This window comes from Bubalus bubalis, chromosome 11 (assembly GCF_019923935.1).
Source record: "Bubalus bubalis isolate 160015118507 breed Murrah chromosome 11, NDDB_SH_1, whole genome shotgun sequence".
Classification (NCBI taxonomy): domain Eukaryota; kingdom Metazoa; phylum Chordata; class Mammalia; order Artiodactyla; family Bovidae; genus Bubalus; species Bubalus bubalis.
The window spans coordinates 24,083,325-24,108,012 of NC_059167.1; the positions used below are offsets into that span (position 1 = coordinate 24,083,325).

General features: G+C 38.2%; 2 protein-coding genes across 4 annotated transcripts in view; one reads left to right on the forward strand and one right to left on the reverse strand.

The window, feature by feature from the left end:
- PLEK2 (pleckstrin 2) overlaps positions 1–1,770 on the forward strand; it is a 28,085-nt gene extending 26,315 nt beyond the window's left edge. For both annotated transcript variants that reach the window (XM_044924823.2, XM_006041818.4), the window contains exon 9: positions 652–1,770. In XM_044924823.2, coding sequence (XP_044780758.1) covers positions 652–779 — 128 coding nt within the window. In that variant the 3' untranslated portion in view covers positions 780–1,770. The remainder of the gene's footprint in view (positions 1–651) is intronic.
- A 2,295-nt stretch (positions 1,771–4,065) lies between these two features.
- EIF2S1 (eukaryotic translation initiation factor 2 subunit alpha) lies at positions 4,066–24,633 on the reverse strand. Of its 2 annotated transcripts, none has more exons than XM_006041817.3 (8): positions 24,500–24,633; positions 19,552–19,793; positions 14,087–14,166; positions 12,285–12,436; positions 8,181–8,287; positions 6,464–6,561; positions 5,268–5,411; positions 4,066–4,609 (listed from the first exon to the last, which is right to left on the reverse strand). In XM_006041817.3, exons 2-8 carry the CDS (start codon positions 19,790–19,792, stop codon positions 4,484–4,486), a joined length of 948 nt encoding a protein of 315 aa, XP_006041879.1. In that variant the 5' UTR covers position 19,793; positions 24,500–24,633; the 3' UTR covers positions 4,066–4,483. The 2 variants fall into 2 exon arrangements, with proteins under 2 accessions (XP_006041879.1, XP_006041878.1); XM_006041816.3 differs by lacking the exon at positions 24,500–24,633 and adding an exon at positions 24,083–24,239.
- Positions 24,634–24,688: the final 55 nt, after the last annotated feature.

Here is a 24,688-nt window from a genome sequence, read left to right on the forward strand (position 1 = left end):
GTGAGACAATGAATGGTGTGAATTCTGAAGCCAATTTCAAAATCAGAGAAAGGGCACGTGGGGTATTCTTAGTGTTTTAACAACACAATTAAATAATTCTCATCTTTAATATTCTTTCCCTTCCTTTTCTGTGCTTACTGGCCCGTAAGCTTCCACCTAAGAACAATAGCTTACAATAGTGTTTAAAGATTGACAACACAGTTTAATATCTGTTTTCATGCTAATTTCACACCAGACAGCTAAGGAAGGTAGTATTGGTCTCAACTTATGGATGGGAAGATTGAGATTCAAAGAAATTAAACAATTCCAGTCAAATCCCACATCTGTCTATGCTTTTAACATAAACCTACTGGACTTTTGATGTGAGAGAGACTGCAGACCTATGTTTAGCATAGAGGGCAGGCCAAGAGGTCTTCCAAGAACGTTCAGACATAAAACTAGCAGGCCTTAAGGCACAGATGAGGGAGGGGGGATGGATGGGAGGCAAACAGGAAAGCATGCCTCTGGTGGGATTTCCTAACCATATATGTACACTTGTACTAAGAAATACTTCATTATGTGTTTTTGTCTCAGTGACTTTCAGCTGTTCCCAGCTGAAAGCAGACATGGATATTCACTCACTGATTTTTTCTTTTTTTTCTTCCTGCCTAGGGGTTAAAGGGAATGTCCAGGGAAATCTCTTCAAAGTGATTACTAAGGATGACATCCACTATTATATCCAGGCCAGCAGCAAGGCTGAGCGTTCAGAGTGGATTGAAGCTATCAAGAAGCTAACGTGACAAGGCCCTGAGGGAATGGGACTGAGATTCCTCCCTCTTACCAGATGACACAGGATTTCCCCGGACAATGGGAGTATGTTAAGATTTTAAACTTTTTATATTTTGTACTGCTTTGGAGTGAGATTGGTGGAGTTCCTTAAGTTGGCAGTGGTGCTATTGCCTTCCCCACCTTCATTTAACCTGTAAATGCTGAAGCAGCCCTGTCGGCACCTTGACTTTTGCCCATTATCACAACCAGCCATTCCTTGGGTACCAAAGTAGGTCTCCCTTGTCACACTGACTGGCCACGTAATACTGAACAAAACACTATAACCTCATGATGGAGCTCTCGGAAATGCTGTCAGCACCTCTTAACTCCTTTGCAATGAATAAAAATTGACACTTGTTCCTGGCTATTACAATTCCTATACAAAGTTTCAGTTTTCAAAGGTTTTTAATGCTTAAGGCTGTAAGAATTATTAGGCAAGCTGATTATAAAAACATCTCAAGTGAGCTTAAAGCCTCATCTTAAAAGTGCGGATGGCGCAAAATCTTGAACGAAATTTTGTTTTGTTTTGAAAAAGAAGCCTTCGTATTACACATTGCAGAAAAGAAATCATGGACTCAGTTGGATTAGTCACATACATAAAAGCAAAATTACAGCTTTTCTGTGAAAAAAGAAAAAAGTTGTTTGGCAAGATGCAGAGCAAGAGCTTTCTAAAGGAGATAAAGATGTCAATGGGAGAATTAAATCAAAGCATGAAATTTTGGTTTTAGAATGAAGATTGACGGAAACAAATAGGTACCAAGAAGGTTCATCAGTTAGGTTAATCTGAAGTAGTGAAAAGTCTGTATCATACAGTGTCTTTAAAAACATTTTTATTACTTTCAAGCTTAATACAGTAATCTGCCAGTACAACTGCTTAGACTTCCTTCAATGAATAGATATGTAACTTACATTTAAGGGGCATGAACACCTCCAAAGTGCTTAAGTAAAAGTTCATTCCTTTCAGTAGTTTGAACTATCTTCTCTTGATCTTGTCTAGAATACCTGATCATTCAGATCAGGAATTCCAAGCTAATGAGGTTTTACTTTATTCCTTACATTGTAAGAGACTGCCTTTTAAAGCACCATTTTCCATTTGGCATCTCACCAAGGTCTGTGTCCTCAGTTTTTTTTTTATTGCTTTTTGCTATCAATATAGGTTTTTATCTGAATTAAGCTGCATTTGGTTTGATGGCTTCTTGATTGTAAATTGGCACAATTACACTCCACTCTGTATGGCAGGTATCAGTATCATGAGTTGAAAAGTAGTTGACTATTCCTTTGAGGCAAATCATGGGACAGTTCTTGCCAAGGGTACTAGCACTTGAATTTTTAAAATTCCTAACCATTTAAATTGCTTTTACTGTAGAAGTTAACTAGGTCAAGCAAGGCTGTCTGTGGGTTTCCACTAAGTTTTTAAGCATTATCCTCAAGTACTGGCTTGTCTTGTTTTACTAGAAAACATGAAAGATCATTTGGATATTTGTATTTTTCCGGCCATTTAAAATTTTCAACTAATACCTAAATGAGACTCAAACTATTGTTAATTTTCAGTTAAGAGCTGATAACCACTTGACCTCAAAGACAGAACTGGGAGTAGATGAAACTGTCAATTTCTAGTGAGTCTTTATGCGGAGAGATTAAAAATTTGGGTGAACTGGTCACTGATCTTTTGTCAATCCTTTCAAGTTTTTAGAACTGGGTGTGAGCTTGTTCTCATATTTGAAAGTGATACTTTTAGGTCAGCAGGGAGTTTACTTAGTTCTCTCCATCATCAGTGAGGTATTGATCTTTTTCTCTGGCAAGGGTCATAAATTTGCAGAATTGCTGTGGAACTGAACAAAAGGCCTGCATAGGATATAAACCGCTCACCACGGATGCCACCTACAGTATTTCTCAACAGTTATGGCTTTTGAAGTATTAAAAAATCCAGTGAACATAGTGAAAATTCAAGTCCTCTGCTTACAACAAACATTTAAGCAGCACCTGTTACATAGTTTGATAACATTCGTGATGCTGTGAGCTTTACTCCTCAGAAAAAAACTGAAGTGAAAATTATGTGCTGATTTGAATACATCCAGATTCTCCTCTAAATACTCCCAGTATGGCATGCAAGCTAGCAGTCATGGTTCCCTCATGAAAAGTTATATTGTTAGACCTGGCTCTAAAGAGCTAGTAGAGGCTGCTAAATTAAACAAAGGGACAAACCTTCACAAATAGCTTAAATGTCTCACCAACACACTCTTCTATTTTCCAGTCCTTTTAACAGTGAGTTAAGTCTAGTCCTGGATTGAGTAAGGTGGGTTAGATTTAATCTTCTAAGTATTTAAATAGCTATTCTTGGGAATAATTAGTAAAATTAATTTATCTAGTACCTCAAGTATCCTAAGAGATTAAATTTATGAAGTAAAGTTAACTCAAGACTTGCTACACCTTGGCCACTGTAGCTCTAACTGCAAACCCTGTGTTATCTGTGAAGTTTATTTGCCTTTGTATATATTATTTATCTTTAAAACAATCAGTTCTTAAAGAAAAAAATGATGGAAACATTTTGAAAAACGATTGTTAATTGTGTTCAAACAGACCCCTAAACTGTTAGGAAGAGAAGTGAAACTCTAAGGTGGCACCTAGCAAATATTTTACTGGGAAAAAAAAATTTAAAGTTGGGCAATGATACTCAAAATAACTAAATTTACAAAGCAGCATTTTTTTCTTAAAAAAACAAAAAACCCCAGAAAACTCAAGTTAAAAAAAAAAAAACCAAAAACAACCCCGCACCCATTACTAACTTGAATTACAAACTCAGGACAAGCAGCTTAGTACACCAACAAGGACCGGTGTGCTAAATTCTCCTTCTGACCACATGTTGTCATCAGTCTCAAATAGGTAAAAGGCACTCAACTAATGTAATTCTTTAGTTACATTTTAAGGCTTTTTTCCCCTAGGAGTAAACTTTCACGAATTAAAATGTTCTCTAAATCCTCTTTATTAAAGGAGGGGTGGGTGGGGGGAGAGGGTGCCTGGCACACAGCACACGGCTCACGGGATCTCAGCTCCCTAACCAGGGATCAAACCCAGGCCCTCAGCTGTTAAAGCATGGAGTCCTGACCACTGGCAAAGTCTCTGTAAACCTTCCTTTTGAAAGGATCTGCTATACTTATCCTCTGGTCACCTGCCTTTATATTTCTACATTTCAAATAAAATGAAATTCTTAGGAATCGTAATGCTTTTAACTGGTGATAATAAGGAAGAAACCTATGGTTAAATATCCCAGAAATTTATTTAATGTTTGCTTGATACATTTTATATAGAAAGGTTGGAACTATTCGCTTTGAGTGCCTCTGGTAAATCTCATGGAGGCACTCATCTACAAAAGGGTGCCAATCTGGAGATATCAGAAATGGAAATCATAAGCCCAATTTATGTCTCGTCTTGAAGATCTGTCTCTAGTGAAATCAGGCCACTCCCTTAAAAAATGCTCAAGGTGTTGGAGCTACTGTGTGAAAACAGCTAACATTTAGGAGGGCATTTCATGTTTTGGTCTGTTGGAACATTTAAATACTTAAAATAAAAAATATTCAGCTTTGAAGTTTTCAATACTGGAAAACTTTTAAGTCTAGGGTTTACAGCCACGAAGGCTGCTTTGTGTTCCTTAAACTGGACTCTGTTTCCCACAAAGTTAATCTTCAGCTTTGGCTTCCATTTCTTCTGCATCATCATCTCCATCCACTTCTGCATTTTCTCTCTCAAGCCTCTCCAGCTGCCTTGCAAGTTCGGTCTCATCTGTATCTGTGACCACTTTGGGCTGTGGAAGCAGAGGCACAATTTCAATGTGAATGTAGTTAAACACACACAAATTCAGTTTCAATACTATTACCGCCTGGTATTTTAACTCTTATGCTGAGCGTCGAAATACTACCAATAAATTCCATGAGATAATAAAACTGAAAATATATATTGGCTGTACAGTGGCTGTATCTTTCAAACACACAAAAAGATGACCTGTAAAAATCCATCTTCTGGCTTCAAAATTTCTTCCACAGAAGAAATTTATTTTGAAAATTATATATGAAAATTTGGTTTTGTTCTTGTTGAGATGAGAAAAACATAGGACACTATTGTAGTTCCTCATTCTGAAATCAAACTTCAAGCATTCTAAATTCTGACAATAATCAATCACTTCTTTCTTTTTTCAGTTATTTTCATTGTCTTTATTTTTTTCATTTTGGGGGATCAGTGACCACAGTCTTGAATAACCACCCCATGATAGTTCTTATTTACTTTTAAAACCCTTTTAGGAAATCGAGTCAATGACTATTTTATACTTAGAGGACTTGTAGTATTAAACATATCTCATGTTTTGTAAGTCACTGATCAGATATTTTAGAAGACAAACAAGTTACATGATTGAAACGTCTTTAAAACTTTAATAACAAGGCAAAAAATCCCAGTATTGACCTCACCTCCATTTGAACATTGAAGACGCCCCTCTTTTCTTCAATTTTTTCTTTTATAACAGCCATAGCTTGATTGAGGACAGAGAGGCCTTCTGTTCTCTCCAGGGTGGTTGTAGTCATTACATACCGAGGAGGAGCTATTAGATTAATCTAAGGAAGACAAAAATTCAATTATGAATGTACCTACAGACCACATAACAATTAGGATGTTTGAGAATCGTTTTGCTAATCTGCTGCTTTAAAAACAAATCATCCCAAAATTTACTCCCAATTCTGCAGCACAGCAATTTGGGGTAGTTTGTTAATATAGCAGAAGCTAATTGAAGCTAATTGATACTATGATGTAACCCAGTAGTAGAAGCAGTCTGCTGCTGCTGCTGCTAAGTCGCTTCAGTCGTATCCGACTCTGTGCGACCCCATAGATGGCAGCCCACCAGGTTCCCCCGTCTCTGGGCTTGGATAATCTGTCTCTAAAATAAACAAAAAAGATTCCTATTTGGTTCTAAACTAAACCGATGGAAGAAATTCTTCTAAGTGATTCTGATTAACAGCCATCCAGTTAATTTTATTGCTAATCAAAGAGTCAGGCCAAACCTCCTTAAAACTCTGTGTGAATATAAGAGAACGCTATGCTATGCTAAGTCACTTCAGTCGTGTCCGACTCTGTGCGACCCCATAGACAGCAGCCCACCAGGCTCCCCCGTCCCTGGGATTCTCCAGGCAAGAACACTGGAGTGGGTTGCCATTTCCTTCTCCAATACATGAAAGTGAAAAGTGAAAGTGAAGTCGCTCAGTCATGTCCAACTTTCAGTGACCCCATGGACTACTGCCTACCAGGCTCCTCCATCCATGGGATTTTCCAGGCAAGAGTACTGGAGTGGGGTGCCATTGCCTTCTCCGATAAGAGAATATATTGTCCTTTTCAAGATTCTATGAGCATAATGGGCACTGTGGCTACTTACTGTAAAGGAGGTTCAGCACAGCCGGTTCTTTGGCACTAAATACCAACAGGAATCTCTATCCACAGTGACAGTAGCAGTAGCTACAACAAAAGCCTACACGTCATTTTAAACATTCCCTAGAAGTATCATCAAGAACCACTTTTAGTAACACTTGATATGAAATATGACCATTAAAAAAATCTGGATTTAATTTGGATTAAGTGGATATTTCAGTAGGGAGGGAGAAAACAGGCTACTCACTTTGATGGGCATGGTTTCTGTAGAACAATTCAAACCCGCTCTCAGAGCTTCTTTTACGGCATCGATGCCTTCATAACCATAACAAGCCACTTCAATATCTAAAATTATAAAAATTCAAAAGCTTACTTCAAAATATGCAAAAATTTTTTTACTTTTAAAAAGAAATCAGAGATATGACAAATACATTAGTACTCAAACTTATGAAAGCTTTCATTACCCTTTCAATTAGAAATCAACCCCAGCTATTAACTTTCACATTTAAAAATATCTGAACATGCAGTGATATCTTCTCATCAACATCAAGCCCCTGAATGATGAAACCATAAAAAAGAGAAATTTAACAAACATCTTGAATTCGGGCTATCCATTTGGGTTGGAATCATAATTCCAACCCCTCTGTGCTTCAGTTCCTTATTTGTGAAATGGTTAGGAGGAGTGTGATGAAATCTGAATGAAATAATAACCACAGGGGCTTCCCTGGTAACTCTGGTCAAGGATCTGCATGCCAATGCAGGAGCCGGGTTCGATCCCAGATCTAGGATGCTGTGGAGCAACTAGACTGATGTGCCATCTGAGCCTGTGCTCAGGAGCTGCAACCACTGAAGCCCAAGCACCCTAGAGCCTTTGCTCTGCAACAAGAGAAGCCACCACAATGAGAAGTCTGTACATGGGAACTAGAGAAAAGCCTGCACAGCAACAAAGACCCAGCAAAGCCCCCCAGATAAATAAAATTATAAAAAACCAAATAATGTAACTGCAAATTGTCTAGAATAACTGCATACTCTGACTCAGCAATCCTACTTTTAAGAATTTGCCTTACAGACTACCTGTATAAATGGGTAAGTCTATGTGTATAAAGGTGTTAAAATGCAGTGTTTTTTGTAATATAGTTAGTTGACCCTTAACAATACAGCCTTGAACTGCATGGTCTCCTTACATGTTGATTTTTTTCAAAAGTAAACACTAGAATACTACACGAACCACGGTAGTTGATTCTCAGATGCAGAATCAGACACACAGGACTGACGAGGTTATATATGAATTTTTGAGTGCGCAGAGGGTGGGCAACCCTCTTATACATTGTTTAAGGGCCAACTACAGTAAAAAAGACTAGCCCAACCTGAACATTCATCAACAGGAGACTGGCTGATATCAAGGTTTATTATTCTATGCAGTATTACCTAACATTCAAAATGAGAATGATCCTCAAGTTCTACAGGGAAGGGCAGCCATAGGACACCAAATAGAAATAGCTAGTTGGAGAAAATGGTGCACACTATGATCCCATTCTTACGAAAACATAAAAATTTATATTTGAACATAAATAGCATGCATTCCTATACAGCATAGGTAGAGAAAAAAATGTCTGAAAGAATAGATCCCAAATTAACAGTGGTTAATCCAGAGGCATGGGAGGATATTACTGTACTGTCAGAATTTTAAAGCATGCACTAAAACAAAATAATCACTCCACCCAAAAAAAGGGCCAACTTAAGGTTAGCTGAGCTCATTTACTTGTGTCAATATATATGCATTTTATGATAACTCAGTAGAAGCAAAAATTACTTAATTTCTTTAGCTTTTCTTGCTGTGAAAAATAAACATTTAGAAAAAGGTAGATGTTGATGTAGCAACATATTCTTTGGTGAGGGTCATTATTTAATAGCTTTTCTGGTACATGCAAAATATTTTAAACAGCATTTAAGAAATCATTTACCTGCTCGAATTTTGACAGCCTGTGGGGTCAAACGCCTATTAATATTGTTAATGAGTACTTCCCGTTCATCTTCATTCAAATCTAAGCTATCCAAAATAGATGGGTCTCTGAAAGAAAACACACACAACAAAATGTCAAGGTTACTTTACTGATAATTAGGACACCAAACATAATATAACAGAATAATGTTTAAGAGCACAGCGTTTAGTGTCAGAATTAAGAGTTCAAATCTTAGCTTCACAATTTAATAGCTTTGTGCTAGGGGGCCTTTCTAGATCTGTTTCCAAATTTGTAAAACAAGAATAAAAACTGTGTATCTCACTGGACTGCAGAATTAAATGAGATAATGCAACTGAAGTGCTTAGGCCTGTATGACAAAAAGAAAACACCCAAATGATCATTATTAAAAGGAAAATTTTAGAGATCTGACTAAAGCAAGCAATTTAATGTTTCCTATACAGGCATACCTTGAAGATATTGTGGGTTCGGTTCTAGACCACAATAAAGCACGTTTAGCAATAAAGTGAGTCACATGTTTGGCTTCTCAGTGCATATAAAAGTTACGCCTATGCCATACTGTTGTTTTCTGTTAAAAATACTTCATTCCTAAAAAATGGTAACCATCATCTGAGTCTTCAGGGAGATGTAATCTTCTTGCAATAGTAACATTGAGGGATCACAGATCACAACAAAATATTGAAAAAGTTTGAAATATTGCAAGAATTCTCAAAATGTGACACAGAGACATGAAGTGAGCAAAGGCTGTTGGAAAACTGGCACCAACAGATTTGCTTGATGCAGGGATGCCACAAACCTTCAATCTGTAAAAAATGCAGTACTTGCGAAGTGCAGTAAAATGAATTCTGCTTATATATCTCACATCCCACTATAATTAAGCATATCCCTGTAATTAACAGTCCTTGCTTCAAGGAGCTTGAAAAGAACAAAAACATGGAAAAAAATTAAAAAAAAAAAAAAAAAAAAAGAAGTGCATTTTTGCACTTCTGGGGTGAGGTGAGGAGGGTATCAGCGGGGTCAGGAAGGGCTTCATGAATGAGGGGCATTCCATCTGACCCGTGTAAGTGCCGCCAACAGGGACCAGTCTTGTTCACTGGCATGTTTGTTGAACAAATTAAAAAATGGAAAAAAAGAAATAATGACTTAAAAGAATGGTAGGATTTTAACAAGACTGTTTTAAGAAAATTCTGATATACTGATACTGAAAGACAAACCAACAGAAAAAAAAGAAAATGAGATGAACAGATGTTTCACAGAAGACAAATGGTCAATTAACGTATGAAAAGTGGTCAACTTCCACCAACAACCAGCAAAACGCAAACCCAAACAAGACACTATTGGACATCAATCTGTTTTGCAAAAAGAAAAGAAAAATCTGAGATATATATCAAATGTTGATGAAGAGAAATAGAAACACTCATATAATTGCTAAAAGGACTATAAACTATAGAACCAATTTGGAGAAACTTTTAACAAAGCTAAGTAAATTTAAAGGTGCATGTAATCAGTCTCATGGCTCAACAATTCTATTCCAAGGTATCTATCTTAGAAATTTCCAAATGTGTACACAGAGACATGTACATGTATTCACATAGCACTATTTGAAAAACAGGGGAGGATTACCTAACATTTTTTAATAGAGGAACAAAAAAGGGGGCATGTTCTCACAAGTAAATACCATATAGAAATTAATATGAAGTAGGCATACATGTATCAATTTGGAGAAATTGATAGATTTATGAAATTTACAGTAACTGATAGATTAGTGAAATTTACAGTAACAGCATCACAAGTAAAAATGTAAAGTACTGAAAACCTGTCACAATGATAAAATAAATTTTTCTGTTTAAACATTTTAAAACATAAAAAAGATTCTGTATGTACTTTTAATAATCTATTCACACATTTACATGTATCAATACCATAAATGATAATGACATACACATAATTTCACAACAGTGGTTACCATTGTTGAGTGACCAAAATGGCTTTGGAGGCAAAAAATATTGTTTCCAACTATCTCAGAAAGTTTAACTAAAAGGAAAAAAAAAAAGAAGCACATGTGGCATCGAATTATGATTGAGTTAAATCTGGACAGTTGCAACATGGCTGACGAAAGAGAAGAACTTTAACAGTGATAAATGAAGATTAATTCACTAGGATGAATGTTAATTTGTTAAGAATGTTAAGGCAGAGCAGTAATGGAGAAGGTGCAGGAGGCAGAAGCTGTAAGCGGGGCCAATGATGACAGCAAACCGAGGTGGGAGATGTACTGACTGAGGAGCCCAAGGCTAAAGGCAGGGAGGGCAGAAATACAAAGCAGTGCTTGATGCCCAGTAGCATAAACTCTGGATGGACCTAGAATGCTTGTGTTTGAATCCTGGCTCTACCATTTGGTAGCTGTGTGAACTTGGACAATTTAACCTCTGCCTCAATTCCCTCATCTATAAGATAGGAATAATAGCACTCACACCACAGGTGGTCGTGAGGATGACATATATGTGTGCTGTCATAATTATTACTCTTCTTACCTTTCCCACAATTTGACATAAAAAAAAAATTAAGTCACATGAGGGGAGGGGGTAAGGTGGAAGGGATCTGGAGCCTCAGGTGAGTAGGTATGATGGAGGCTCTAACAGTTCAAAGTCCCACTTGGCCATTCTGAGGGCTGAAGAGACCAATCTCCCGTGGCAGGACACGAGTTGGCAAGTAACGATGCAGTGGTGAGGCTGCTCGTGAAGTATTAACATCTAGAAGGAGTGGGAGGTGCAGAAGCAGAGACAGTAAGTACAGAGAACTTAAGAAGTCTGGCTGTTAAAAGGAGAGGACACAGTGCTTCCTACAGGAGAAAAGTAGAGGGCCGGTTGAAAAGTTTGTTGTTTAGTATAAATGGGAAAAATCTGAGCATATTTTTATGTTGATAAAGCAAAACCAATAAAGAAAAAGGCTGAAGACTCAAGGGAGGGAATAACAGATGGAGATGATATTCCTCAGGAATAGCTGGGCACAGGGGTAAGATTAGTTTGAGAGCAGGAAGGACCCCAATTCCAGTGTGACAGGAGCACAGGAGGTAATGACAGGTGGGCAAGAGGTAAGTTGGATGAGATGGTGGAAGGAAATGGAGGTGATCCTGTGCAATGGCTTCTTTTTCAGGCAGTGAGAGCAGCAGGTGAGAGGGAGGGAAGAGGGATAGAGTGGGTATCTGGGGAAGTGTGGAGAAGTTCTGAAACAGCCAATCTAAGAATGGGAGGAAGAAGTGATCCACAGCAAAGAGGGTGTGGGGCAGCAGTTAAGGCCCAGCTGAGGTTGGAGACCAATGAATATGCAGTGGCACCAACCTGTAAGACTGTGGTTGTTCCTAGCAGCACCCAGCATTCTATAAGTGCAGAGAAGGCAGGAACATCGCTCCAAGGCTGGATGTAACAGAAGGAAAAACAGGGCAAAGCTCATGATATTGGCAAGAAAGTTATTGAAATGATGGACCATGGGTCTATGCTGAGTAAGAAAGAGAAGGCAAGAAAAGGTGAAAAGACAAGGAGGAAAGAAAGGGTCTGGAATCAGAGCCTGATGTAAGAATTAAGACAACAGAGTAGGACAATGTGGCAGCTGGAAGGACAGGAGGCTGTGGTAAAAGAACAGAATGTGTGAATTAAAGATTTTGGAGGAGCAAATCCTGGTAACAGTAAGACCCAGGGTGAGGTCATATGGAAAACTGGCTAACATGGCGTGGGCTGAAGGTCTAAGCAACTGAGGTAAAGAAAACAAGAGATTACAGTTTAAATGAAATGTCTATGCTGGCCCTGCAGTCACTGAGGACAATCACAAAACTTGGAGAGGAAAACATTTAAGGCAATAGCGTCAGGATGGTTTAAAGAACTACCCAACTATGGTACACCAAATTGTACAGGCTTAGCTTTAGAGGACTGGCCCATATCATGGGCCTTTTATACTAAAATATTTTAATCTAAATTTGACAAGGACTTACTACACGGATGTTGTGTGACTAAATGTTAGGCTCTCAACCTGTGTGCTAGGCCTAGCAGCTGTAATACCAAGGGAAAAGCAGAGCTAAGGAGGAGTTCTTACGAGACTGCGTGCTTAAATGCATCATAGGCACCATATCCGGGTCTCTTGTACTTGTCATCGAAGACCCAGGCAGTCCTCTGGAATAGGCTTTCCAGCTGCTCATCCTTGGTGTATTCTAAGACTTCAGCAACATGACGAAGAATGCTGTAAACCTAGAAAAAAAATGAAGAACACAACAATTCAAAGATAAGAGATCTACATGTTTTTTTAAAAAGATATTTTTACATTTTAGAAGACAGCATATAAAAACAAACCTTTGGTTACTTTGATTAGAATAACTCCTTAACAACAAAAGATTACCATATGAAAACTTTTTTTCCCATAATTATTTCCTTTTCCATAACAATGAACTCAAGTGGGTGAACACACACAAACAGTGTAGCATTTATAGCCTAAGATCCAGAGCAAGTCAATTCTGGGACAAACCAACCTCTCTGAATATGTTTCCTCATCTAGAAAAGGGAGATACCAGTATCTCTCTTTTTTATTGTAGAGAGTTCTTACATGGATCAAATATAAGACATTAGGACTACTATTTCACGAGAGATGGGAGCTCGATCCCAGGACTGGGAAGATTCTCTGGAGGTGGAAATGGCAACCTGCTCCAGTATTCTTGCCTGGAAAATTCCACGGACAAAGGAGCCTGGTGGGCTGCAGTCCATGGGGTTGCAAAGAGTCAGACACAACACACACACACACACACACACACACACACAACAACATCAACATGAGAGCATAGAACCAGGATGGAGATTTTAGAAATTCTTTTGCTCTGTTATCTTTTAACAATTATCCTTCAATCCTACCCATCTCCTACTCACTGCTGCCAATTTTTTTTTCTAATCTCCTAAAAATAAAAGGGCTCAAAGAAGAGAAAGTGTATTAAGAAAGGTTTCATGTTAATTACACACAAAAACTGACCCAGGGAAGGTAATATCATTGGCTATTTCATTCTAACATCTTATCATCCCAATAAGATCTACTCACGTACTTATTTTACAACATTTTACAATAGCCTAGGGGAACAAACAAAATGGAAATTTCCTAGAGACGTGCTTCTCAAATTTGGACTTGGTGGGACTTGAAAGATTTGGGTAATGGTCTCATAGCTTTTGTATTTTTACTCTTTTACCAGGGTTAAGCAAGATTTAAAAAATCTTCTCTTCATTTAAACAGTTTTCTTGGCATTTTACCTTGAAGATAAAAACATACAGGGCAGAAGAGAACGAAAGACACAAAAGAAGGATAAAGAAAAGAGAAGCAATGGAAACTCCCAATAAGAACTGAAGATCTAGGAAATAAAGGAAAATCTAAATAGGACCAAAGAACAGAAAAATACAGGAAGATGAGAATGAAGAAATGACAATTCCTGCCTTATTAGTGCTTATTGTGGGTAAGTAACAAGTAACAGCAAAAATAAGAAAAAAAAGCTGGTCGTTTCTGTGATCCTTACCCCAGAAGAGTTGAAAGTCAAAACTTACATGTTATGACAGCCAAATCAGCTAAACTCACTAATAGTTAACATAAAAGAGCTTAAAAACACTAATGGTCTGGTACTGATCTGAGAACATTAGACTTCAGTGCTTTAACGTAGTAACATCACGAGACAACTGATGTTGTCTCACTAAAGTCACACTCTTTCAAAATGGAGTGTTCAAATTATTTTCCTATGAAGCACAGAACTGAAAATGGAAATACAGATACAGAAAATCTAGGTTTTTGTTTCTGCCAGCAACATGCCATGTAGATTACTTATTAAACACATTTAACAGTGGACTAATTTGACTAAATAATCAACTTACAGTTTTGGATTTGGTAAATTTATCTTCACATTTGATTGCTTCCTCTGGTGAAACTCTTCTTTTTGACAAATCAATATATCCTATATAAGAAAAATTTGAAAACATTATCTCTGTCTACGTATCAACAAATCACTCTGACAATTTTCACAACCATATTGCTGGGTTGGCATACCTACACTTATTTCCTACTTAAATTGTATCAATAAAAAAAACTGCATAAGAAGTACATGTATTATGAACAAGTATTATGTTTTGATAAATTTTTGTCATCATGTAATGTTATCTTGGTGGAAGGAACTAATAGGATCAACTGTATCATGTTTTCTGTATTCTTGATGTTCTGACATTTGTGGCCTGGCTGACCAGGGAAGACTCTGCTGCCCAGCACTAGCCAAGGGCTCCATGGGAGCCTTTCACATGGAAATCAACCAACCCAGAGCCCACGTCTCCAACCATCTCATCAAAGTTCCACACATCAGGCCAATACTCCCCCATGCCCTAAACCGACGTAGGGCCAGATACCAGACAACCAGAGACAGTCCCCGTGCTCCAGGCACTGCCCATACTATTGAGATGAGCCAAGTATAAACTGTTTACAATGACCTGCCTTGCCTTTCTCATGGAAACCTCAATACAGGCTCTGGCCTAAGGTTTCCCCTTGCTCTTCCTGCCTCCTGATCAAAACTGGTGCTTCCTCATCTGGCTTTGCACAGCATGCTGGGTCCCCATTTCCTGGGAAACTTTAGTAATAAAAATCTTCTTTCAATGGCATGGCCACTCCATGTCACCAGTCACCTTCATAAATGAAAGTCCCATGGGCACAAAATGAGACAAGAAGTTAAATGTATTTTAAAGAATTAAATGTTCCAAAGTTCACTGGAACACTATTTATAACAGCCAGGACATGAAAGCAACCTAAATGTCCAACAGTGGAGGAATGCATAAAGATGTGGTACATACACACAGTGGAGTATTAGTCATGGCTATCAGGGGATAAGATGGGGAGATAAACTGGAAGACCAGGACTGACATATATACACTACTACATATAACTATACTCAAAGCTCTATAATGGCTTACACGGGAAAAGAATCTAAAAAAGATTGGATACATGTATACGTATAACTAGTTCACTTTGCTGTACACCTGAAACTGACACAACATTGTAAATCAACTATATCCCAATAAAAATTAAAAAAAAAAAAAAAAGAAAGAGAAAATGGTCTTTCACCTTTACCCACGTATTAGGTTGCAAAAGTAATTGCAGTTTTGCACTGTAGAAATTTGCTGGATTACATTCTTAAATGTGGCTGTTATACATTATTTTAATGTGCAATTATTGCTTTATGTTTTTTGCTAATGAATTATTACTTGCTGTTTACTTCATATGTATTTATGTATTTTAGACTATGGAAATAGTCTATGGAAATGATATTAGACAAAAACCAAATCTGAGTGATTTTCTTATTCGAGTTCAAAATGGGTCATAAAGCACAGGAAACAAGCTGCAACATCAACAACGCATTTGGCCCAGAAACTGCTAATGAACATACAGTGCAGTGGTGGTTCAAGAAGTTTTGCAAAGGAGAAGAGAGCCTTGAAGATGAGGAGTGCAGTGGCTGGCCATCGGAAGTTGGGAACAACGGAGAGTATCACGGAAGCCGATCCTCTTAAAATTACACGAGAAGTTGCTGAAGAACTCAATGTCGACCATTCTACGATTATTTGGCATTTGAAGCAAATTGGAAAGGCGAAAAAGCTCAGTAAGTGGGTGCCTCAAGAACTCACCGCAAATCAAAAAAATAATCGTTTTCAAGTGTCATCTTCTCTTATTCTACACAACTACAATGAACCATTTCTCAGTTGGATTTTGTTGTGTGGCAAAAAGTAGATTTTATACAATAACCAGCAACGACCAGCTCAGTGGTTGGACCGAGAAGCTCCAAAGCACTTCTTAAAAGTCAAACTTGCACCAAAACTCATCGTCACTGTCTGGTGATCTGCTGCCAGTCTGATCCACTACAGCTTTCTGAATCCCAGTGAAACCATTACATCTGAGAAGTATGCTCAGCAAATCTATGAGATGCACCGAAAGCTGCATCCCTGCAGCTGGCACTGGTCAACAGAAAGGGCCCAATTCTTCTCTGCAGCAATGCCTGACCGCACATTTGCACAACCAAAGCTTCCAAAGTTGAATGAATTGGGCTACGAAGTTTTGCCTCATCTGTCATGTTCACCTGACCTTTTGCCAACTGGCTACCCATTCTTCCAGACCTTGACAACTTTTTGCAGTCGACAACCAGCAGGAGGCAGAAAATGCTTTCCAAGAGTTCATCAAATCCTGAAGCATGGATTTTTTTTGCTACAGGAACAAACCAACTTATTTCTCTTTTGCAAAAATGTATTGATTGTAATGGTTCCTATTTTGCTTAATAAATATGTGTTTGAGCCTAGTTATAATCATTAAAAATTCAGGGTCTGAAACCATGCTTTTGCATCAACCTTATATATTTCAGGCTAAACTACTTCCTTTACCATCTCTTATAATGCAGTTCTGTCTTGTAAGAAATTCCCCTAGTTTCTATTTACCTGATAATGTCTTCGTTTGATTTTTATTGCTGAATATTTTCTTTGGAAACAGAATTCTGGTTTGATAGTTTTCTTTCAGTGTTTTACAGATGTCATTCATTGCTCTGACCTTCATTATTTCCAATAAAAGAATGCCACTGTAATTTGTATTACTGTTCCCCTGTAAATAACATCATTTTCCTTGGCTATTTTGAAGATTTTGTTTTTCAATAGTTTGTTATTCCTAGATGTGGTCTTGGTATTTATCCTGCTTCAGGTTTGCTGAGCTTCTCTAATTTGTAAACATTTTTTCTCCCAGCAAATATGGAAACTTCTGGCCATGGTTTCTTCAAATGTATTTTCTGCTTTTTTCTTTCTCTTCTCTTCTTTTGGAATAAAGCTTTTGATTGTTAATAGGTTGCTCTTTTTTTCCTCTCAGTTCTTCAGATTGGTTCTTTTTAAATGAACTACCTTCAAATTTCAAGCCTTCTGTTATCTTTTATCTGATGTTAGCCTATGCATTGAATTTTTTAGATACTAAAAAAAATTTCATTTCTAGAAATTGTATTTAGTTCTTTATGTGAGTTTCTAATTTCTCCACTAAGATTTCTGCTCACTCACTACATTTTCCTGATATCCTTGAGCAGTTAAAACATATTATTTAAAATGCTTATCTGCTAATTGCAACATCAGGGTCATCTCTAGGTCAGTCTCCACTGATTATCTTTTTCAAATGGGTCATATTTTCCTGTTCATTCAAATATTTAGTAATTCCGAATTGTATTCTGGACATTAAAAAAGATATGTGGCAGAGCTCTGAATTCCTTTAGGTTCCTCTTAAGGATACTGATTTTGTTGTTGTTGTTGTTGTTGTTGTTCACTCTGCATGGCTTGTGGGGTCTGAGTTCCCCAATCAGGGACTGAACCACCACCTCTGGCAGCAAGGGTACAAAGTCTTAACCACTGTACTGCCAGGGAACTCCCAAGGATACTCAATTTGTTTTAGCAGTTAACTCGTCTGAATTCAAAACTATACAGAGCTGTCTCCTCAGATGGAAAGCAAACAAAATTTGTTTAGATTTTTATCCTGTAGGGCTGCTTGCAGTCTAACCTCTACAAGTAGTTCAGAAGTCAGCTAGAGATTTGAGCAGAATTTTTATATATAAACTTAGGGGCTCTCTCTGTGTCTCTTTCTCTAATCCCTATCACTACTTTCCAATTGTTGTGGCTGTCCAGAACTCTTATCTCTGGCTCTCAAGTCATTAAGACTGAGGGTTTTCCTTTAGAATCTTCACTGCCCTGCTTAGTATAACATGGCACTCAGTCAAAAGGCTGTAAACCTTATCCAGTGCAGTTCCTGTCTTCCCAGTGTTAACTTGCCTTCAGTTTCAGCCTGCTTTTGGTTGCTCCCATTGTCTTTGGATAAAATTTACCACCCATTTATATACTTGCTTAGGGTTGACAGCAGTTATGTTGAATGGCTTATCCAACAGGACTTAAAATTCTAGTATCAGAAATGGATCCCCTCTATAGGATCTTCTGCACTTTGCTTTTTTTTTTATCTTATCATGCAGATCTTTTCATATCAGAATATTCAGATTTCATTCTGTAGAAAATTGCTTTGCCTGGCTGTGCCATGATTTATTTAACCACAATTTAGATTGTTGTTTCATGTTTTTAACTTACACTGTACAATGTTGTTATGAAAATACATTTTTACATCTATCTACTGTACTTACACAAGTATACCCTTTCACTTTTTCTGACTGCAGTTGAAAATATATTTGATTCCGTTTTGTGTTATCTATTTCATGTAAGAGGAAAGCAATATAAGCTAAGACACCAGCTGAGGTCCTACTAGGGCAGTGATTAAACACAATATTAAACGGAATAATCTCAGTCTTCAAGTAGTTTAATAAATGGGGGCTGGGAGAGTGCTACAAGTCATATCAAAACATTCAGAATAATCAATGTGCTAATGGTAGCACCTCTTAAGAGGTAATACAAGCTGTCTCCAAAGTTTATTATCTAAGATTATAATCAGAAAAAAAGTCAGTTACGTATAAAATCATTCGTTTGCAAAAGTATCAATTAACTAGATGGCTGAGCAGATTCAGAAAGACAAGTTCAGTCAGGGTGACTGACTAGTCTTTTAAGCACGATGGTAACTACGTGACTGAAACGAACACCTGACAAATTATAGAGACAGCTGAAACCAATGATCTTTTTTTTTTTTTCCCCAATGATCTTAACTATATTAACTGAAGACAAAACCTACTCATTGGTATCGTACAATGTATTTAGAAACTGTGTTCACAAAGGTGAAGACTTACATGGGGTCCAAAGAAGGGGCACCCAAAGAGTCGCGACTCAGCACAGTGTACACAGGCACACACTCGTGCATACACACTCACACACACACTCTGAATAAATAGCACAGTAAATAAATGGAATACCTATTCATCTCTACCTGAAAGATCCGGAAGGACCATAGGATCTGGGGGTCACAGACATTCTGATTACCAGAGAGACAGACAGTATTCAGTTCTAGATGTGTTTTTTTTAAAGACATAAAATATTCCTAAAATTCATTTACTTTTACAAAAGCTAGGTCTGGATAAACTAATTAACCACTACTAACTTAAAAGGTTTTGTTTAGATGGTTAATTGGCATCCTTCTCTAACAACTGTATGTAAAAGAGTTTAAGTACAAAAAGAGGCATTTTGTTTTTTTACTGCAGCAGGCAATGCACAAAAAATATATTTTAAAATAAGTTTAACTCAGGAAAATTTCAGATATAAATTATTTAACATAAAATATTTATTCATTATTACATTTATATTTAATAAGTAAATATAAATGATTAAAATAAAAATTAAATATTCTTCTCATTTACCTTTTTCTTTGTCCACTCTAATAACCACCACACATTCATTCCTGCCAATTCGGATGAGTTTGTTTATAGAACGGATACGCCTTCTTGACAACTCACTCAGAAGAATCATGCCTTCGATGTTGTTGTACTCCAGCAAGCTGACATAAGCGCCCATTTCAGCAATGGACCTTACATTCACCATCACTACATCTTCCACCTCAGGAAATTTGTGTTGATAAAATCTACAACTTAGACCCGGCATTCTGCAATTTAAACAAAAGAATCAAGTCAGTGTTCAGTTAAGGTCAACATAAAAATATCAATTTTTCACGTCTTGCCACTGGAAGAAATTTTTTGTCTTCTCATCTCTTTAAACTTCTTAAATGGTGCTAGAAAACAGATGAATGTTTGGGAACCAAGCCTGAATTTTTATTTTGCTCCACATTTTTCTAAGACTTGCATGATTCTCAACAATTAGTTTCAAAGGAATCATAAAAAATAATGATCATTTATAAAGAGTAAAATATTACTTTAATACTTAATAACAAATGATAGGAAGCATCACTACTGTTGTAAGTGAAAGTGAAAGTCACTCAGTCATGTTCGACTCTTTGTGACCCCATGGACTATACAATCTGTGGAATTCTCCAGGCCAGAATACTGGAGTGGGTAGCCTTTCCCTTCTCCAGGGGATCTTCCCAACCCAGGGATCAAATCCAGGTCTCCCACATTGCAGGTGGGTTCTTTACCAGCTGAGCCACAAGGGAAACCTACTGTTATAAACCTATCAGCAAAACTAAAGCTACTCTTCCTCCAAGTCGGCTAAGACTGATTACCACCCACCATATAAAGGGAAGAGTTTTCCAACAAATTAAATCTTAACCCTAACCACACATCAAATGATATACTCTATCATTTGTTGTTCAGTCACCAAGTCATGTCCGGCTCTGCAACCCCATGAACTGCAGCGTGCCAGGCTTCCCTGTCCTTCACCATCTCCTGGAGTTTGCTCAAACTCACATCCATTGAGTCGGAGATGCCATCCAACCATCTCATTCTCTTCTGTTGACACACACAACTCTATCATTTATTTTAGGCAGAATTATACATGTCACAACAAAAACTAAAGATTAATCACAAAACATACTAAATTTAACTAAAACGTATCCTTCTGAATTTTTTTCCTCTTAAACATGAATTCACAACTTCTATAATTTTTAGCTTCCACTTTTCCCATTACTTCCAAATAATCTTCTCTCTTGTTGAACAGGTATACTCAACCCCAAGAATCTTTTAGTAGATATACCCACTACTATGAAGTTCAAGTTTCTCTTAATCTCCACACACTAAGTATATCTAGAACTATTCCTTTTGATCCACCCAACCTACTTTAAACACCGCTCCTTTTATGACCCACAAGCCTAAAATCATCCCATGAATAGAAATATATTTTTAAAAGGAAGCTCTCAAATTAATCTTTGTTGGTAATTTTCATGTTTTTCTGGTAACCTTAACTAATTTACTATTGTTAAAGCTCAGAATATAGGCAATAATAAGATCCCAAGTCCTATGAAAAATTTGTGAAAATTTATGTACTAACTTACCTTTTTTTCTTATTAATTGGGTAACAGGGCCACATTACCTGTCTCAAAGATAAAACACCTACATCCAGCTCACAGAACACCAGGGTTCTGCTGCAGGGCAGTTTCAGAACTGCTAACTGCACCCACATATATCTTCCTAGTGGCTTACCCACTGACTTATACATTTTTCTGCTCCCCACAGGGTCCTATATAATCCGGCCACTGCCTATCTTCCTGAAGTACCACTTTCCTTATAGTCTTCCCCATTTTATAGATGAGAAATATGAAGCATGGGTTAAGCATCTTGTTCTGTCATATACTGTTAACAAGTGAATTTGAACCTGTAACGTCTGAATCCATAGTTTGTGTCTTATTCATTAGGCTGTATTTTCTCTCAACGTTATTGATAAATACATGACAATTAGAAATACCTTAAACAAAAAGCACTATCAGTGTACACATTCAGTGCTAGAACATAAATTTTAGTATTATCGGGGCTTCCCTGGTGGCTCAGATGGTAAAGAATCTGCCTGCAATGCAGGAAAACCAGGTTCAATCCATGGATCGGGATTATCCCCTGGAGAAGGGAATGGCAACCCACTCTAGCATCCTTGCCTGGAAAATTCCATGGACAGAGGAGCCTGGCAGGCTACAGTCCATGGGGTCGCCAAATGTCAGACACAACTGTGTCTGACACAACAAGTTGTCAGACTCACACACATAAAATTTTTATTATTAACATATCCTATTTAATAAAAAATAAACTGTATATAACAGTGGTAGAGAAATATTTCTCTTTGAAGCTTGACAAAATAGGGATTTAGCAAATAAAGGGAAGTAGACATACAATGGTCAGAATTACCCACCAAGAAAGAGCTGAGTTGGTTGGTTCATTTTTAAACAGGGCTTTTTTTTCTCTTGGACAACTGTTCTCAAATATCTGTAGGTAAAGCACTAAAACTTGAGAGCTAAAAATGTTTCATACTGGGTATAAAAATGAACATCATGGAAAGGTGTGAAACATTTTAAGAGATTTAACAAGCACCAAGTTTCTTCAAATAGTAAAGCTGGTAAGTTTGGAGAAGCAAGACCTAATTTGATTGTAAAAGAACACAGGCAATAGTGTAAAAGAATTCTGAAGAGTGATATGAATGCCACTGCTTCAGAAGGTGCAAATCTCTTTGCAAAAGATAATGTAAATAAAGGAATACTGCTGATGGTATGTCATTCACAGTGAAAGATAGTAGATAAGTACAAAAAAAATAATCTACGACTTTGCTCTCCTACTTACTGTGGCTTAGGAATACTAATGTATTCCCATTAACTGTAGCTTCTAATGTGTGCCATGTACTTCACAGGTTTGTGGAGGACATCAAATGAAATATACAGGTGAAAAGAGTTGGAAAGTGTAATGTCATACAAATGTAAGATATTAAAAGGCAAAGGAAATATCATTTCCATTTTGTAACTTAATTCATTAAACAATTATTTTTATTATTAAAATAAGTACTAAATGATTTCCTCAAAGACAAATGCTTACTAAGTACAACAGGAGCTAAAACCAGGTCATATGACACTAAATCCAGAGTTTAACCCACAAAGCCTCAATATGTCAGAGTACTACAATACAGTATGTGTTCTCCAGTAAAGAATCTTTCAAAATACAACAACTGAGCTCCAAGCTAATTTCAATCACCCTGCACCGTCAGTAATTTTGCCTGGTCAAATGGTAGGCAGGAGTTCTTAAATCACTGCGTGCTCCAGTCGCCATCGTGGATACAGGAAGTCCACACTCCCTTCCAAAACAAAGCATGATGTGACAGAGGCAACTCCTGTAGCAATACTAATTCGGCTCTAACACTTCTCAGTTATACTCTCTGAATGCTCGCCTTTAGTACATAAGTGCTAAACAACCAAAGCTTTTCAATTATTTCACTGTAGTTGAATAAGGAAGCACTAATCTCTAAAACTGCGCATCTTCTTGAGATCTTTTGAGAACCAGAAACTCTCATTTGGCATCCAATCAACTAAGAACAGGCACTAAAGCTTCATGTAATTCCAAACTGCTGAAAGACACGGAGTTACAAGATTTTTTTTCCCCTTGAGTAACAACTTCAATAGGAAGAAAAACCAAGACTTCTTTGCTACACCTTTTCCCCAAGAAACAATGTTTCTTGTTTAATGAAAATTAAAGTAGACTAAATCTGGGGTAGTTAATAAAAGGGACCTAAAATTTCCGTATCTTGTGTTTTCCAGTTCTGCTTAACCGTAAGACCACAGCGCTTAATTCTACAAGTCTATTCTCATCGGTGCTGAAAATACGGCAAAATGATACGAAGAATAATAAACTCTTCAGTAGTATCTTTTAGTTTCGTCTTAAGGACTGACTCATTCTACAGAAACGCCCAACTCCAGCGACAGGGTAACAACAGCTTCGATTTTTTAATATTAGTGGTCAGGTTAACAAACTCTTCTTGGATCTTTTTTTTTTTTTAACTCAACTCTTGTCAAAATCGTGGCCCAATCCACAGGTTCCTTGAAGTGTCCTGTCTGGTCACCATTGAGAGGTAGTATTTGCCGGGGCGGAAGAAGAAGGGAAAAGAAAAAAGGTTGGAATTCTCAGGCCTAGAGACAGCAAAGTGCTCAGCGTCCTGGGGCGGGGTGTTACGGCGTTCTTCCCAGGCCGTCCCACCTCAAGACACCCCCCATTATCAGCATATTGACGAGGCTGTCCCATTACTTGGCCCACTTGCCTTCGCGAGATTCCTTCGTCAGTACCATGACACCCCCGCTACACGGGGAGCCGACACGCAGCCGGCGGGTGGCGGCAGTCATGTCCAGACACTTCCCGCGCGGGGACGGGAAAAGGAGGGGGTGTTAGCCCCAGGGCCTACCCTCTACCGACCACCCACGTCCCTAGACACAATCAAAGTGAATTCCTGGAGAAACCGATCAGAGAGACTAGTCACCTGAGGTATGTGTGTGAATCCCACACCAAGGTCCCAGGCCACGCTCTTCAGTCAGAGAGATCGGGCTCGATCAGCCCTCAGCAACCGCCGACTCTCAGCGTGCGCTTCGCTTGACTACACTGCGCATGCGGAACCAGCTCGTAGCACGCAAGCGCCAACGGGAGAGGGACCCCTCTTCGTTACTGACCATAGAGTCTAGGTCCTCCGAGGACAAATGATGTGGACCTTAGGAGGACCTGAAGAGTACGTTTTCTCGTTATCTTTAGCTTTCTCTAAGTAACCGTCAAGGCGCAGGTAAAAGGGAAGACTGATTCCTTGTCCCTAAAGCATAAATCCTCGCTGGAACTTTCAGTCAGTCAGGAGGTGGCGCTGTGACCAAAGATGAAAACTGGAGGAAGAGAATGAGTGTACTCTTACCTGTTCTTTCGCTTGGCGCGTGCCGAACCGAGCGCAACAGCCTGGGAGGTGGAAGGGGAGGGGCTAGAAAGCGAACCGGAAATGAGGGGGCGATTCCGGGGTGCGCGCGCCTCAACATCCGGGCATCGCCTTCTTCTTGTTTTCGCCCTCCCCACAGCCCCGCCCTCACGCGTACCGACAGGAAGGGGA

Coding starts and splice junctions, on each gene's coding strand:
- EIF2S1 (XM_006041817.3), bottom strand. CDS start 19,792: ATGCCGGGTCTAAGTTGTAGATTTTATCAACACAAATTTCCTGAGGTG. Junction 12,437..14,086: donor AATTTACCAAATCCAAAACT/GTAAGTTGATTA, acceptor TTTTTTTTCTAG/GTTTACAGCATTCTTCGTCA. Junction 6,562..8,180: donor GGCTGTCAAAATTCGAGCAG/GTAAATGATTTC, acceptor TTATAATTTTAG/ATATTGAAGTGGCTTGTTAT.